Genomic DNA, 18,052 nt, shown 5'->3' with positions numbered 1-18,052 from the left:
GAAGGAAAGGTGGTCAACCACATGGAACATTTTCACAAGTTACTTGGCAGGTTGACCTTGCAGTCTCAGAGACCCATCGGTCCTTTGAGGACCTCTGATCAGACTTGAGAAAAGCCAGCTGTATTGTACCGGATACTAACCTGGGACTCAAAGATTATTTATGTGCTGCCAGGAAGCAGGTTTTTTATTTTCAACTGGGAGGATCTGGCCAAATATTGGTGATTCTTCTTAATAGTAGGTTACAGAATTCACCGAGCGTGCCCATCCTGTATCTCTGTCTCAGTATTACGGTGTGTAAAATAAATCCCCAGTTTGTCGTAAATACAGAAAATCTTGGTCTCGCATTGGAGCTCTCAGGAAATGTGGAATGTGACTCCATTTGGCAGTAAGTTTAGTCTGAACCACAGTTTTATTTAGCAGAACTTTTTGGAGAAGGCTGTTGATTTGAGAAGACCTGAGATTGATACAAATCTCAGCAGGGCTGAGTATGCAGTCCCCTTGGTCCCGATGCTTTGCTCTCTGTATGTAGGAGGGTTTCGATTCCAGGTAGGAGAGCTTTGGAGCCCGGCTGACTTGGGCTCTGTCTTTCAGTCTTTTCTTGATTCACATTTTTATGCAAAGCAGGGGGGAACCGAGTTACATGGAGCTCTTGGAAAAACATCTGATCTTAGGACCTTAGTGCCGTTCCCACTCCATCATACTTCTTTTCAAACCCTGGCTCGATTGCTAGTGGACAAAGGGCACCCACATGGGATTTCTCCAAACCCATGTGGCTCTTCTCTCTCTGATGGTAGAAGGCTAGGTTTTTACATGATTTTTAAAAGGAGGAGCCTTCCTCAGTATGGACGGGCCCCTTCTTTGCTGGGTTGCGGACACCTCTGTGCGTTTACGGTTTGAGAGAAGGTCGCAGGAAAGATTTGCAGCAACGAGACGAGTTCACTTGAGAAGGCAGAAACCTTGTGCTTGGCAAAGTGATAACTAAGGGAGGGCATGATATCAGTTCATAAATATTTGAGAGATGGAAACACCAAGAAGGGAGAGGAATTATTTTGCCTGGTTACTAGGAGGAATGGGAGGAAATACAGGAAAAGGAAATTTGAGCCTGAATATCAGAGAGAATTTCCCCAGGGTGAAAGCTGGTGAGCTGGGGATCGGAACAAAAGTTCTGCTCCCTTGGATACCCAGACCCAGGTAGGTTTATGGTGCTGGGAGTGGGCAGAAATAGTGTGAATATTCAGAGGGATGCATCCATCTCCATCAGAGGGGACCTCTGGCTTCTTTTCGGAGGCTTCTGTTAGTGAAAATTCTTATTATAGTTTAGCATAGTGTGGTGGAGATAGCACTGCTGAGTCATGGACCTGGCTCCAAGGCCCAGATGTTTACCAGACTTGTGATTTTAGGCAAAGCACCGAACCCCCCTCTCAACAATCTCAGTTTGTTCTTCAATACAATGGGGATAGGTAGCTAGGTGATGTGGTACAGACAGTGTGGGGCCTGGTCAGGAAGGTGACCTCCAGGACACTAGCTGTGTGATTCTCAGTTACTTTATCCTGTTTGCCTCAGTTTCCTCATCGGTAAAAGGAAGGGAATGGTAAACCACTCCAGTATCTCTGCCAAGAGAACCCAAATTGGGTCATGAAGAGCTGGTCACCGTTGAACAACAACGATGGGGATGATGATATTCGCACTCCCAACCTCAGGTGAATTGTGAGGAAAATGTTAGCGATCATAAAGACTTAAGCCTTTACCTCTCCCTAGGTGAGCCTCCACATTGCTGCCGGATTGCCTGGTGGTGTCAGCCCCTGATTGGTGAAGGGCCTCAGCCCCCAATTCCATGAAGATCAACCACAGATTCTTCTGTTTCTCATTTAAAACTCTTCACTACCTGATTTCAAACATCTCCTTCCCCCTTGGTGAACTCTCCAGTGTAGCCAAACTGACCTTATTCTTCCTCAAAATGACAGTCAGCAAGCATTTATTAAGCATTTTCTGCATACCAGTAAGCCCTGGCATTACAAGAAAAGCACATACTTCCTGCCCTCTGGGAGCTCACGCTGGAAAGGGCTGGACAGCCTTCCAACACTCTGTCCTTGAGGGATGTAGACAGTGCCGGCACCTGCTGGGGGGCGGGGGACCATGAGGCAGAGGGACCCCGAGAGATCTTCGGCCAAAGGTGGGCTCCGAGCTGAGTCCAGAAGGGAGCTGGGAGCCTCCCAGAGCCCTGGGTTCCCTCTAAGCCTGGCATGGCGAGTGCTCCCCTTCCCAGCCACAGAGCCATTCTTATTTCACGTGCACCTTGCATGTAATTGCGGCTGCTCCCCTGCCTCCCTCCCGTTCTCTGGGGCTCCGGAGGGAGGGGGGCACAGACTTGTTTCATTTTGTATAGTATAGCACTGCGCCCACTTGAGGGGCCCTTAAAGGCTTGGTAACTGCTTCCCAGAAACGGAAGCTGACAGTGCTGTCGCTGGCTGCTTTTGAGCCAAGCCCTCGGTCCTTGGAAGGGGCCATTTTCCTGTCCTGAATTCACTGCATTCCAGGAATGCCAGGCTCATCAAAGTTACCCAGCCGTCTCTGGGCACATGGACAGCGCGGGACTTTCCCCCCGACGGCCCGGGGCCCACGTTCTGCAAAACCATGGCTGTGTAAAGCTAAGACAAGTCTATGTGCCCAAGAGTATATACATATATACATATATATTGTAAAGCCCGAGTTAGCTCCCTGGAAACCTTAGAATCAGTCACAGTCATGATAAGCAAAAGTCCTTGATCTTTATTCTTGGTCTTTAGGGGTAGAAGTGAATTGGATGGACGCAGGATCTCCCTGACCTTCCTTCTTTGTCTCCCACCCAGAAGTGACCTGGATAGTCTTACTCCCCCCCCTTAATCCCTCCCACAATTCTCTGTATACACCAATTATCGAGCCAGCACAGGATAGTGGGAAGGGCCATTTTCCAAGCATATGCTAATAGAGTATTGTCCAATCAGTAATTAGCCTTCAGTGCTCGGCTGTCTGACCCCAGTGTATCAACTCGAGTTTCAGACCTTTATAGTATATAATATATATACATATATATGTAAAAACACAATAAATATACACATATAATATACATACATATACAATATATACACATACATATGCATATAATGTATACACACACACAATGTATTTACAAAGTGAATCAAAGACTTGGACTGGGGGCTCCAGCCAGCGGGGCTTCGGGAGAGGCCGCCTACAGGAGGCAGAGGAGGCCCTAACACCTTGCATTTTGCAGATAGTGTATATCAGAGGGCGCATATAAGTAAGTTAAGGAGAGGGATTGAAGAGAGTGGCGATGTCACCGGACTGCTCAGAACCTTTGACCAGAGCTCCGTGACATGGTCAGGATCACACAACTCATTGGGATTTGACTTCCTGCTTGAGAGACCATGACACTCTGCAAAGCAATTTGGGAATTAGGGAAAGCACTAACAACTTCAGGGGGGAAAAGGGTCAGGAAGCACAGGAGTTAGTGCTTGAGCTGAGTCTCGGAGGGGATTGAGGATCCCCAGAGGTGGAGGAGATAAGGAAGGGAACATTCCCTGAAGATTGAGAGAAGTCGAGAGATGGGACTGGGAGAGAGATGACGTCTCTCCTCCCATTCTTCTTGACTGTGAGTAATTTGTTTTGATGATTGTTCTTTCCCGGAATTCCCTCTTTTTGAAACAGATCACTTTTCCTTCCTTAGGAGAGAAACCATAAGGATGAAAGGAAATGAAGGGACCGAGACTTCTGCATGTGGATGGGGGGAAAACAAACTGAAGACGGGGACTAAAGAAATCACTTAGTTTTAGATGGATTTCACAGGTAGCTTCTTGGCTTAAATTTGCAAAAATCAGGCAACCTTTCAGATAGTTATTCTGTGCTTAATAATGTGAAAAGATTTATGCTCTCAGAAGTGTCAATGCCCCCCCCCCCCCCCTCCAAAATCTTGGTAGGCCCCTTGATAGGGTCATGGGCCAAAGGGAGGCTCATCTCTGAAACCTCTGGGACTGGGCCAGAGCCCATCAGCTCTTCGAGGCGCTTTCCCCAAGGAAAGCAGATGTTCCCAGAACATCTGGACCCTGGAATAGACAGATGAGATACTCAACCACAAGTGATTTCTCCCTCACCCGATTGTAGTATTTTAAGTTCCTGCAGAGTTATGGGGTCAGCTAGGTGGCGCTATAGTGGATAAAGCCCGGCTCTGGAGCCAGGAGGACCCAAGTTAAAATCCAGCCTCAGGCATTTGTCCTTGGGTTGCTGAGAGACCAGGCGAGCTACTTACTCAGACCGCCCCCCCCCACCCCAATAATACAGGTGTGCTCCAGTGGTTCGAGTGGATCTCATAGGCACCTGTTAGAAGTGCTTGTGGACAAGGAACATGACCAAGGAGTGGGCATGTGATACTGATTTGTTAACGTGCACATCTTTACCTTTACGATTAACTAATGATTTAATGCTCTGACCAATTAGGGGTCACCTCACTGCTGTCCTCCACACTGTTAATGAGCATTTCCTTATTCCTCCTCTCCTTCCCCGGCAGCATCTCGGATTCTGTGGAACGGGCCCGGCAGCCTCTCGTCCTCTGGCCCTCACCTGGGCCCCTTTCGGCTGCTGCCCCCATCCTTCCTCATCAGAAAGCCCGCTAGTCTGGGCCCCAGAAGGTGGGCCCTCTCCTGCTGCCCGGCTGAGGGCCGATGGTGAGGGGAGAGCATGATGTCTGCGACTCAAGCCTCTCTGCCGCTCCTTGGGGCCTCTGCAGATGGAAGCTCAGGGGTCTGAGTAACTTCCCTGAGATCCCCAGGGCTCGGCGGCAGAGCTGGGACGCAAACTCTGGGCCCTTAACCTTAGACCCACAGGATGCCAGCTCAGGAGCTGGAAGGGACCCAACTTTGGTCTTCCATGAATGAGAAAAAAAGTGGGGTCCAGAAGTTTGCTGGTCCCAGGTCTAGGTGGAGATGGGATCGGATCCAGGCCTGAGCCTCTAGGCAGCGCTTCTTGGCCTGCTGCATCCTTCCCTGACCATCTCTTGGGTTCTGCTACAAAGGCTGGGGGAGCCCTAACCAGTCAGGGGCGTGTCTGCACTCCTCGGTCACCAGACACTTGCACTGGCCGTGCCTCTTGCCTGGAACGCTCTCCCTCTCTGTCTCTGCCTCCTGGCCTCCTGAGGTCTCGAGAAGGCCCCACTTTCTGCAAGGAGTCTTTTCAGGTTTTTCTTAATCTTGCATGTTGCCTCCGAGACCACCCCCAGTTTATTCTGTTTGTAGCTAATTTTTGGGTAGTTTTCATGCAGTCTCCCCCATTAGGCTGGGAGCTTCCTGACGGCAGACACCATTTCTTTTACTTTTCTTTGTATCTCCTGAACTTAGCACCGAGCCTGGCGCATAGTAGGTGCTTAATAAAAAGTCAATTGCTTGACTCCTGTGCCTGGGAAGGTCCTCCCCCTGCCGAGCCCCTCCAGCCAGGGGCATCCTGCCTCCAAGTCCCAGCGGCCCCTCGGGAGAGGGCACGAATGCTCTTGCGCCGCCCAGAGAGGTTGGAGGGATGCCCAGGATGGTCTCCCAGTAGCCTCCAGTCTCTTCCAGCAGCAGTTGCCCTTTCACCGGGGGACCCTTCTGGCTCTTAGCTGGTCCCGGGCTGAAGGCAGCGGAGCCTGGCACTCCCTCCACCCCAGCTTGGCAGGGAGAGGATGTTATGACCCCCCACGCCCAGCCCAGGAGGACTTGGTGCACTGTTGCCACTTGGCCTGGTGCTGACGCCTGAACCACCTCTGTGTTCATTATACACACACAGCTCAAGCCAAAACTCAAAATGTTGCTTCAGCTGTTAGCAGTTAATACTAGTTTGCTTGGAAATATTCTTGGCTCATGAGCTCAATATGGCACAGCTCGGAGAGAGGGTTTTCTTCCCCTCTGTCTTGTGATTGGGGTAAGCAGGCGCCCCCCCCCCCCCATATACTGTCCTTTAAGGGGCTGGGGAGGGGAGGGCGGAGGACCCAGGGCAGAGAGAAGGGGCACGGGGTGGGCTTAGGGCCCAGGAAAGCGGCCTTTGGGCGCCCTGCCCCGCCTCCAGCAGGGGGGAGATAGAAGGAGGTGACCATCGGCCCTCCCCCAGACTTTTACTCTGGATTGTTTTTAGGAAAATTCTGGAAGGACTGAAACATGATATGTTTTAAAGCAAAGGGGCTGGTTCCTTCTGGGGAGGTTACGGGCAAGGGGCTTTTGGTCACTCCTAGCTGGGAGTGGATGGGGCGCTTGCAGGCCGAGAGCCTGGAATTCTGGTCTCTTTCAAAGAACTCGCTTCTATTCTGGGAGGATTGTTTCGTCGCTCGTTAATAAAATGCTGAAATACTTCTAGGATTTTAACTTAGGGGAGAGAGGCACGGGGAGGGGAGGGAAGGGAGGGCACGGGGATAGGGGCAGGGGAGGGGAAAAGAGGCACGGGGAGAGGGCAGGGGAGGGGGCAGGGGGGGGAGGGGGCACGGGGGAGAGGGGGCAGGGGAGGGAGGGAGGGAAGGGGAGGGAGCCCCTCCCCGCCCTTGGGGCCCCCCCACCAGGACCCTGGGGAGTTAACCAGAACAGGGGGGGAAGGGGGGGGGCCTGAATCACGGGGAGGGACGAAGGAGGGGAGGGGAGGGTGGAATTCCCCCTGGCTTTGAGGAACCTGGGCCCTTGGTCCAGGGGAAGGTCCAGCAGATGCCCTCAAGGCCGGGGAGGGGGCCCAACAAAACTGCTGACGGAGGGGAGCCCCTGACTTGAATGGGGGGAGTGCCGGCAGCTCAGCACCGAGCCCCCGGGACGGGCCGGCGGGAGGGGGGCGGCCCGGAGGGGGGCGGGCGGGCAGGGGGCGGGGGGGGTCCCCCCCCCGCCGCCGCGGTGGAGAAGGGGAGGGGAAGCCCTGGAAGGCGGGGCCGGGAGGGGAGGGAGGGCCCCCCTTGCCTGTCCCGGGGTCCCGGCCGGGCCTGGGCCCCGCCCCGCCCCGCCCCACCCCCAGCCTCAGGGGGAAATTCCCGCCCGGGCCCGGCGGCCCGGGGGGGCCCTGGGGGGGGGGGCCCCCCCCCTTGGCGCACATCTGGAGAGGCTCCCCTCGGAGGGCGGGGCAGGGAGCGGCGCGTGGGGCGGGGGCGGGCACGGGACGGGCAGACTGACACCTTGAGGGGGCGGGGGGGCGGCGCCCTTCCCCAGCCTCCGCCGACCCGGCGGGCGACCTCCGGGGACGCTGCAGCCCCGTCCCCAGCCGGGCGCCCCCGCTGTCCCGGGCACACACGCTGGCGGGGGGGCGGGGGGGGCAGGAGACCGGGAGCGGGGTCGGAGGCTCCGTGGGCGGGACCGAGCCTGGTCCGCAGCCTGGGGGAGTGCGGGGGAGCGGGAGCGCCCCCGGGAGCCGGAGCCTGGGGCCGTCCGCCCGCGCTTTGCGCCAGGGGAGGTGGGGGGGTGGAGGAGCGCCCTCACCTGAGCAGAATCCCTTCTGCCCCGTCCGGCCTCTGCTCCGGCGCCCGCAGGGAAGGCGGCCCCCTCCCTCCCCGGGCGGCCCCTCCCCTCCGCACTGAGCCGACCGCACGGTCCCCGCCCTCTGGGGCAGGTTCGCCTCCTTTCCCGGCCCCCCCCCCCAGTGGCGTTGTGCTCACTTGCAGGGCCGCGTGCGGTGTCCCCCACGGGGGGTCCCGGGGCCGGGGGGGCGGGGCGGTGAACGACCCTCACATCCCCGAGAGTTCCGTAGCCGGCGATGCCCCGGGCCGCTTCCTCGCCACGCTCACCCTTGACCCTCCTGCCCCAGCCCAAAGGACCCTGGGAGGCAGCGCGCCGAGCTCCCCACTAAAGCCGCGAGAACTCGGACTTTCAAAGGGCCCTCAGAAACCGACGCTCACAGCCACCGCTCAGGGTGGCGCTGTTCTTGCTCCCATCTTGCAGACGGGGAAACTGAGTCGTTCTGCCCCGTGAGCATCCGCGGCCCACCGAGCCCGGGAGCACGAGCCTCCGCTTTATGGCCCACCCGACTCGCCGGCGGAGGCTTCTTCCCTGTCACGAGAACATGCCTTTTCCCAGGGACTTCTGGAGACAATCAGCCTCCGCGCGCTCATCCGGACTCTGGAGGAGGAAGGGCCCGCTCCCCCCCACTGAACTTTTGGGGAGCTCTAACTGAGGGGAGTCTTCCCTGCCCTGGAGCCGGGCCCCGGAACGCCGTCCGGGCCCGTCCGTTCGTGCTCGTCCGTTTCCGGCTCGCGTCCGATCGGTGTCGTGCCGTGTCCTGCCGTTGTGTCCGACGGTTCGCGTCCGTGTCGGTCGTGTCCATATCGGTGCTCGTGTCCGGTCCGTCGGCTCTGGCCGTTCGTGTCCGGAGCTCGTGCTCGGCCGTTGGTGCCCGGTCGGCTCGTGCCCGGTCCGGTGCTTTGGGGGCGTCTGAGCTGACAAAGCGCCGCACGGGAGTCAGCTGTGTGACCCCGGGCAAGAGGCAACGTTCCGGCTCTCGCTTCCCCATCGGTGACGTGAAGGCAATGCCTGTGGATGCCGCTTAAGCTTCCTCTTAGCTTTTAATCCTGGGAACTTTATGGACCCCTTCATTTTATAGGAGACAAACCCGACACCCAGAGGGGTGGTGACTTACCCAAGATCTCTTAAGAAGGGAAGCAGGACCCGAACCCACGGAGGGGCCCGAACCCACAGAGGGGCCCGAACCCACGGAGGGGCCCGAACCCACGGAAGGGCCCGAACCCACGGAGGGGCCCAAACCCATGGCACGGCCAGAACCCACGGAAGGGTCAGAACCCACGGAGGGGCCCCGAACCCACAGGCCCGAACCCACGGAAGGGCCAGAACCCACGGAGGGGCCCGAACCCACGGAGGGGCCCGAACCCACGGAAGGGCCAGAACCCACGGAAGGGTCAGAACCCACGGAAGGGCCCGAACCCACGGAAGGGCCAGAACCCACAGAGGGGCCCGAACCCACGGAAGGGCCCGAACCCACGGAGGGGCCCAAACCCACGGCACGGCCAGAACCCACGGAAGGGTCAGCCACGAGGGGCCCCTAACCCAGGGGGCCCGAACCCGGAAGGGCCAGAACCATGAGGGGCCCGAACCCACGGAGGGGCCCAACCCACGGAAGGGCCAGAACCCACGGAAGGGTCAGAACCCACGGAGGGGCCCGAACCCACGGAAGGGCCAGAACCCACAGGCCCGAACCCACGGAAGGGCCAGAACCCACAGGCCCGAACCCACGGAAGGGCCAGAACCCACAGGCCCGAACCCACAGAAGGGCCAGAACCCACAGGCCCGAACCCACGGAAGGGCCCGAACCCACGGAAGGGTCAGAACCCACGGAGGGGCCCCGAACCCACGGAAGGGCCCTGTGCTTGGAGTCGGGGCATCTGGTCGGGGGCCCGGCTTGTGACGCTGGGGAGGTCTGTTAACCAGTTTCCTCACTCGTGTATGGCAGGTTGGACAGGAGTGACGCCGTCCGAGGGTCCCTCCGGCTCTGAATGGTGACAGATGTGGGGTGTGTGGCGCTCAGGCCGCTGCTCCCCTGCTTCATTGGGCCTTTCCTCTCCCAGGTTAAGCAGAAGCTTTTCATTCTCCCCCGATCATTTGCGTGGCCAGGCTCCCTAAAACTCTCTGCTGCCTTAACATCCTCCAAGGGGCTGTTTACATCACCCTAAGGGAAACATCTGAGCTAAGGACAGAATCCCCAAGGAAGGAATGAAATTAATGAACAAATGAGACTAGAAAAAGCACTTGGAAGAAGAGAAGGATGGCCAAGGGTGACCTCTGAACAGAAACAGGTGGTGAGCTGATGTGGAGGGCAGGTGGATGCCCCGGCCCTCTCAGAAGCACCATTGGATTAACATCCCTGCCCAGAGCAGGAGTTAGAAAGTGGGGGACTCCCGACTCCCTCCCTCAGTTTCTCTCTCAGTTCCGTGGAACCATTTTGTGTTCTGGGTTTGCTGGTGTAAGGAGTGGCTCACCCTTCCCTAATCCCAGAAGGCCCCAACAGCCAGATCCAGTGAGAACATAGAGGAGGTGCAAGTGATCAGCCTGGAGCTGGCTGACGGCACCCGGAAGGGTCTTGTCATGGGTCCCACCCTGGGTCTCTGTAGGACTGGGAGAGCTGGTGGAGCCTCTAGGACTCTGGGAGTCTAGGCTGGGGTCGCTGGGGCTCCTGGGAGAGGAGCACCTGGGGGGGAGGGTTGGGTCAGCACTGGTGGCTGCCCTTCAGCAGCACGGCCGGCCAGGAAGCTGAGACACCGAGGTCCCCCCCGGCACGCAGGGACTCCACGTGATCCTGCCTTGGGAACTGCTCTCTCTGGAGCTGACCTTCATGGGGACTCGTGGAGAAGAGAAGCCTTGAATGTATCCCCCACACATGAGTCCTGTGTTCAAGTCCATCTGCCCCAGGAACTGTGTATGTGCCAGGGGACCATGTGCTCCTGGGTTGGGGGGGGGGTATCGTGACGACTGCCCTGGCTGTACCTTCCCAGTAAATGTCCACTCTCTTCTTCCCTCCCCATTGTCCCAGCTCTGATGCCCCGTTCTAAGCCTCCTCCCAGCTCTGATAGTCTCTTTTCTAAGCCCCCCCTCCAGCTCCAATGACACTTTCTCTTTTGGGCCTTTTCACCCTCGTATACCCCATGACCCCGAAGCCATGGTTCACACCCCCCACGGGCCTGTTGTCTGTGGCCACCCCCTGGTCCTTGTTAGCCCGGTTATTCGCCCCGTCTGTTGCTGTTTCTTTAGCTGGAGGTGAGCACCCTCCCCCAGAAAGCCCGGGGCTCCTGGAGAAGCCAGGGCTGGGCCTGGGAGGGCCCGCGCAGTCCGGGAATCTCTTGGTCTGAGCAGGGAGAGGAGCCCCTGAGGGAGCCCGTGTCCCTGCACCTCAGAGCAGGCAGATAGTGTAATGGGCCCTGGGTCCTAACTCCTCATCCTCCACATGGAGAAAACTGGGCTCCCCAGAGAGACGACTTCCCAGTGGCCTCCCTGGTTCCTGGCAAGCGGGAGCAAGAGCTTAAGACGGGGGTCAGAACCTCGGGTGGGGACTGGAACCTTGGGCAGAAGCCAGAACCTTGGGAGGGGGCCAGAACCTCAGGCAGATGCTGGAACCTCGGGCTGAGGGTGGAACCTTGGACAGGGGCTGGAACCTCCGACAGGGGCTGGAACCTTGGGCAGGGACTAGAACCTTGGACAGGGTCTGGAACCTTGGGTGGGGGCCAGGGCCTCAGGCTGGATCTTGTCACCCATCCCTCCCAACCCAGGTGACCCCCGTTCTTTGCTCTCAGTGGCTCCCAGGGAGCAGGGGCTGCCATTGGTGCTCCAAGTCAGTAATGGAACGGAGACCTTGTGGAACCCTCCTCCCTAGGAGTCGGGAAGCCCCTGGAGGGCAGGGACTGTAAAATGGTTGATTTTGGCTTGGCTTTCTCAAGCCTTGCTGATCCTTAATACCTGAGTTGATCAGAGGAAGACCCCAAAGCTGATCACAAACACTGGCCGTGGGAAAGAGTTGAGGAACTCTGGACTTTGGGGCCCTTAAAAAAACATCTTCCTTGCTGCCTGCCCTAGGGCGTGAGCCTCTGTTTTCCCATCTGTAAAATGGGATGAGTAAGACCTTACCCCGGTTTATGTTTAGTGGGGGACTGCGGTTGGGGGGGTTCCCCACTCCCAGCCCCTGATCTCTCCTGATGTAGGGAAGGAGGAGGACTTCCCTGATGTAGGGAATTTATTGGGATTCACCAGGAACAGGCCATGGAAGACACTCCTCATTGTCCCTCCTCTTGCCCAATGGGAGAAAGGTTGCACAAAGAGATTTCCTTAGCTGTTAGCAAAGCATTTTACAAAACACCTGGCTGTGTATCAGCAGCTGGGGGCATGACATCCTTGTCATACTTGGTTCTGTACACATTGATGGAGGCAGTGCGGGACAGTGGGCGGTGCTGGCTTTGGAGGCTTTGGGCTCAGGCCTCCCAGAGGCCTCTTACCTGGGTGACTTTGAGCACATTTCTTTCTCGCCTGGGATTTTTTTTTTTTTTTTTTTATTTAATAGCCTTTAATTTACAGGATATATACATGGGTGACTTTACAGCATTAACAATTGCCAAACCTCTTGTTCCAATTTTTCACCTCTTACCCCCCCCCACCCCCTCCCCTAAATGGCAGGATGACCAGTAGATGTTAAATATATTAAAGTATAACTTAGATACACAATAAGTATACATGACCAAACCGTTATTTTGCTGTACAAAAAGAATCAGACTCTGAATTATTGTACAATTAGCTTGTGAAGGAAATCAAAGATGCAGGTGGGCATAAATATAGGGATTGGGAATTCAATGTAATGGTTTTTAGTCATCTCCCAGAGTTGAACTGGTCATCATATAGTATTGTTGTTGAAGTATATAATGATCTCCTGGTCCTGCTCATTTCGTTGCTGAGGATGGCCAGGTCCATCAGAACTGGTCATCATATAGTATTGTTGTTGAAGTATATAATGATCTCCTGGTCCTGCTCATTTCACTCAGCATCAGTTCCTGTCAGTCTCTCCAGGCCTTTCTGAAACCATCCTGTTGGTCATTTCTTACAGAACAGTAATATTCCATAATATTTATATACCACAATTTATTCAGCCATTCTCCAACTGATGGACATCCACTCAGTTTCCAGTTTTTAGCCACTACAAAAAGGGCTGCCACAAACATTCGTGCACATACAGGCCCCTTTCCCTTCTTTATGATCTCTTTGGGATATAATCCCAGTAGTAACACTGCTGGATCAAAGGGTATGCACAGCTTGATAACTTTTTGAGCATAGTTCCAAACTACTCTCCAAAATGGTTGGATTCGTTCACAACTCCACCAACAATGAATCAATGTCCCAGTTTTCCCACATGGGATTTTTTTCTTACATGGGAGCGGCAGGATTGGGCCTTTCAGTCTGCGTCCATGACCCAGGATGGGTGGGACAGAGTGGGGAGCGCGCCCCGACACCTCCAGGCTGGCTTGTGCTTCAGGGGGAAGCCAGAAGCTCGCAGTCGGGGAGGCCCCCGGGCCATAAACACTTCTCTCAGCGCCTCGGGTCCCCTGTCTGTGGCCGGTTTCGGGGGGGCCACGCTTGGTGAGAGGAGCCCCAGGATTTTCTCAGGCTACACCCGTGGTGGGATTTAGCAGGAAGAAAGGCAAACTCCCTTGTTCTCGTGCTCCAGACTCCGACTCACAGATGCAGACGAGAGGGGGCTGGGGGCTGGGGGCCGGGGGCTCCGCGGTTGTCAGTTGTGTGCTTTGGCAGCCCCCGAGCCTAGGAGACCTGGGGCTGTGGGGAGAGAATGGGAGAGTAACCTTGGAGTGGGGCGGCGGACGCGGCCTCCCAGGCGCCCGGCTGCGGGGCTGGGACCTGGGAAGGAGGGGCTCGGCCAGTACCAGTCCTGGGCCATCCTTGTGCTCTTGGGGGTGGGCATGAGCCATTCCTGGCTCCTGCTGGGGGAGGATGCTGAAAGAGCTCATCCTTGTTCTTGTTCTCGGCCAAGGGGGCAGGACTAGTGCGGGCAGGTCACCTATGGAGAGCCCCCTGCTTCTGGGCCCAGGAGCCACTTCAGTAGGTCTGGCCCAAGGGAAAGGCCTTCGGGCCCAGAACTGTTGGCCAACGGTGAGCTTTCTGGGGCCCAGTACGAGGACACGCCGTACAACGCCCTTCCTTCGTTTAACTTATGCCCTCAGACTTGGTTGCCTCGTCTGTAAAACTGGAACAGTGACTGCCTAACAAAGGCTTGTGAGGAGCCAATGAGCTAAAACATGCAGTGTTTCCAGTGATATTGAAATGCTGGATATTATTATTACAGGCCCTCCGGGAGGGGCAGTAGCAAGTGCCTAGATCAGCAAGACTCGTCTCCCTGAGTCCAGATCTGGTCTCTCTGGCAAGTCATTGAACTCTGTCTGTCTCTGTCCTCTCCAAACGAGCTGGAGCAGGAAATGGCAGACAGACCGGCGCCTTTGCCAAGAAAACCCCAAGAGGGATCCTGAAGACTCGGACACAATAGAACAATATTATTATTATGATGTTCCTGTCATGTGGTAGGGGCTAAATCAAGGCTTGCTGACTATCCTCATGGGGACCCCCGGCTGGAACGGGCTGCACTGGGAGGGGGGACATCCCTGCAGAGCTGCAGAGACCCTTTATCTTGGAGGTTGTGGAGGGGAGAGGCCGGACTCCCCAGCCCGGTGTGGTGGTGAGAGTGCTGGGCTGGTCAGAGGTTCTCAAGTAAAATTCTAGCTCTGTTACCAGCTTTGGGTCTCAGTGTGTGGGGGATATTCCCTCTAGATGAAGGGCTTAAGTTAGATGTTAATTAAAGTTTAAATAATGTGATACAATTTCCCTGAATACTCTGGCGAACAATCAATCAACATGCATTTATTAAGCACCTACTATGTACCATAAAAGGAGAAAAAATTAAGCAAACCTACTGTCAATGATCTTGCATTCTAATGGAGAAGATAACAGATACCTATTAGAAGTACAAAGAGAAGGAAACGAAAAAAGAATAAATAATGGTGCTTACAATCCTAATCCCCCCTCTCCCCTCATGGAGCCTCAGGTTCCTTATCTGTAAAATGGGAACGATCCTTACACTGGGTACCTCCCGGGCTGCCTGTCTCCCACACGTTCTGGAAAAAGGGCTTTGCCGCCCTCCCGGTGCTGTAGAGATGTAGAGGCGGGTGTTCTAAGTGACAAACCTGAGAAACTGGAACCTTTTTTTTTTTTTTTCATTTTTACAATCCATAAACTTCATATTTAATGAGAACAAACATACAAAGTAAGCGGTAAAATCCTGACTCGGTCCCTAACCTTTAACCAGATGACATTGCACAGGTGGAGCTTGAGTCTTGCTGAGTGCTGCTGCCCTCAGTCTTGCAGGTTGTTAGTTGTGCCCATTTTTACAGAGAACTGAGGGTCTAGATGGTTGAGTGATTTGGCCACTGGCCTCCAGCTGAATGAATAACGAGTTGTTAATTAAGTACTCATTTAGTTAAGCATTTACTTGGGGCTAGAAACACGCAGAAGGAGAGACAGAGACCGCAGGAGGCTCATGTTCGGGGGAGATGATCAAGCCTCCAAGTGAGGGGTGACCAGAGAAGGGGGGGAAAGGGTCATTGGCAGGCAGCTGTTCAAGTTCAAGTTGTCCCACCGGGCTGGACTGTCCCGGGGGGATGAATGGACTGACTTCCCAGGGGACGGGGGCTGGGATTCTGGCGTGCCGGGCTGTGGAGACCCAGCCTCAGCCCCCGCGAGAAGGGAGACGTCCGGGTGCAGAGAAGCAGGTCAATGGGGGCGCTGAGTGTATGGTGGGGAGGGGGGCTAGCAGCTGGAGCTGGGGTCTGAGCCAGAGAGAATGCTTTGTCTCCATCTAGGCTGCCTTTGGTGGGAGTGAGACATCTTGATGGAGAAAGGGGGGGCAGCTTGGGATTCTGGGACACCAACGGGCACTCTGCTGGGCAGCCTCAGGTATCGAGGGGCCTGGAAGGGCTTTCTGGGGAGCATGTGTGACTCAGAAAAAATGCCCAACTCCCAAGGCCAAAGCTTTCAGGGAGCCACCGTAACCCTTGCCCACCTCTTGGAGCTGCCAGTCAGTGCCCAGGAATGCAAAGGGCACAGAGAGGGGCCAGGAGGACGCCGGAGGAGAAGCCTCTGACTCCAGGTGTCCAGGGGCCGGTGCCATAAATGTGGGAGCTCCTAGGGATGGGTGGGGGGTGAAGGTGCTATCGGGCCTGTGGCTTCCCCAGACTCGGAGCAGAAGCCTGGGGTCACCTGGTCAGCAGGGACCTCATCAGCTTTCCTCTTTTCACACCCTCAGTCCACTCCCACACCACGGCCGGTCTGGCGTTGCCGAAGCCCAGGTCTGGCCGTGTTGTCCTTCCTGCCCAGGAAACCCCAGGAGCCTCTTCACTCCTTTGGGTTCAGACATCCACTCCGCTTGGCGTCAAAAGCTCCTCAATCCCTGGCTTGTCAGCCACTCATTCATTCTCCACTCACTTCACAAAAAGCTGAAATCCAACCCAAAGGGCCCTTTGGCTCCTCTGGACATCCCGTCTTTACCAGGCCGTCCTCCACCCCTGAAATGCTCTGCCTGCTTTGCCCCCTTGTCTCTCTTCAAGACCCAACCTGGGTCCTACCTGCAACTGGGGGCCTTTTCCCTGTGCCCCCCTCCTCCCTAATGTTTTCTCTCTGAAATGTCTTCTCTCTTCTGTATGTATCTTATACGGACCTGCTCATTTAAGTATAGTCTTCCCCCATACACTGGGGGGGGGGTCATTTTTACTTATCCTTGCATCCTCAGTGGTTGCCTGGTACACAGTAAGTGCTTGATAAATGCTTGCAGGCTGACTGGGCCAGGGTGCTGCTAGTTTCCGTGCCCCAGGAGGGATTATTCCGCCTGCTGCCCTCTGGGTCAGAGAGAGGAATGAAGGTCACCCCAGGCCGATGGTTGTCTGGCTGGGGAATGGCGTGGGAAGGAGACGCTGCTCTGTGGGAAACTTTGACCCTCCCTAGATATTGCCTTTATATGGAGAAAAAAAATTCTGCCTCCTCATGGGGAGGGCGTGTGGCTCAAAATAAAAATTCCCGACTCCAAGCCTAGCGCTTTCTCATGTGGCCCCTGCCAGCCAAAGTGCTGCACGTTCTCCCCAGGACAGGCAGGTTATGGGCCTGTGGCGGAAGGGGGTGGGAGTGATGGGCGGGGATTAGGGGGGGAGCTGGTAAAGGGCTCCAGCCCCCAGCTCACCACTTCACGCTTTCGTTCTGGCCCGTTTCCACCTGGAAGGTGCCCACCCGAGGCCCTTACCCCCACCCTCCACCTCCTGCCCCGTGCAAAGCTCCCTTCAGCTCCAGAGAGCGTGGTGGGTACCAGACTCAGACCCAGGCTTTTATCACCCCCTTTACAGGGGAGGGAGCTGAGACTCAGAGATGACCTGAGGTCACAAGTGCCAGGGGTAGAATCCAGCCCAGCTCCTTCTGACTGTGTGTTCAGCACGTGGCTCCAGAGCAGAAGCTGAGCTCTTCCCCCTTCTCCTCCTGACACCTTTCCTTCCTTTTCAGAGGCAATGGTCCCAAGCAGGACATTCCTGCTGGTGCTCTGGGCCTGGGCCTGGGGGCCCCACGGTGCTCACGGTCAGACCCACGAAGACAACGAATTCCTGGAGGATCCCATCCTTTTTCTGAGGCCGGAGCCGGGCCAGGGGAGCCTCGACTGCCCCCGGGAGTGTGTGTGCACACAGGAGGGGGTGGTGGACTGTGGAGGGATTGACCTCAGGGAGTTCCCTGGAGACCTTCCCGAGTACACCAATCACCTGTCCTTGCAGGTAAGAGCCCCAGCTTCCCACCCCACAGAGACAGCTTCCCATCCCAGAGACTTCCCACCCCACAGAGACAACTTCCCATCCCAGAGACTTCCCACCCCACAGCTTTGGTTACAAACCACCTGCCAGCTCTCCAGACGAGATCTGGATCACAGAGGGCTTTGTCAATGCTGAAGCACCGGACACACATCCCCGATTTTATTCCTTTGGACTTAATCTGAATCTGGGAGTTATTCTGTGTAGGAAACTTCCCGTGTGGAGAGCCCCTCTGTAGCTGCCGCTCATCGCTTCACCTATAATTTACATTCAGAGATTTCCTTGATTAGCCAAGGGTCAAATAGCTGAAGTGTCCGAGGTAGGGCTTGAAGTTGGTTCTCCATTGCTGATCCCCTCTCCGCTACATCTCCTCCACTCAGAGACCAAAAGGGAAAAGAGGGAAAAGAGAGGTGCTTTTGGAGGCAGCAAAGGGGGCTTCGGAATCCACCCTGACCATTTCTACCTATATAACTAGATCAAGTCAACAGCCATTAAGCACCTACTATGTGCCAAGTATGGTGCTAAGTGCTGGACACTTGAATTCAGACAAGAAGACAGTCCCTGCCCTCCAAGAGCTCACAGTCTAATGAGAGCAAACAACTACTACTCTTAACCTCTTTGGACCTCAGTCTCTTCTTCTGTAAGATGTGAGATAAAAGATGGTCCGGATAA

At 55.8% G+C, this 18,052-nt stretch overlaps 1 protein-coding gene across 1 annotated transcript in view; it reads left to right on the top strand.

Annotated features, from left to right (window-relative positions):
• Positions 1–3,136: 3,136 nt before the first annotated feature.
• Positions 3,137–18,052, top strand: part of PODN (podocan) — a 41,636-nt gene continuing 26,720 nt past the window's right edge. Inside the window, exons 1-2 of the mRNA XM_031969097.1 lie at positions 3,137–5,946; positions 17,085–17,347. Coding sequence (XP_031824957.1) covers positions 5,886–5,946; positions 17,085–17,347 — 324 coding nt within the window. The 5' untranslated portion in view covers positions 3,137–5,885. The remainder of the gene's footprint in view (positions 5,947–17,084; positions 17,348–18,052) is intronic.

This window comes from Sarcophilus harrisii, chromosome 4 (genome assembly GCF_902635505.1).
Source record: "Sarcophilus harrisii chromosome 4, mSarHar1.11, whole genome shotgun sequence".
NCBI classification, from domain to species: domain Eukaryota; kingdom Metazoa; phylum Chordata; class Mammalia; order Dasyuromorphia; family Dasyuridae; genus Sarcophilus; species Sarcophilus harrisii.
This window is presented reverse-complemented; position numbering and strand designations above follow the sequence as displayed.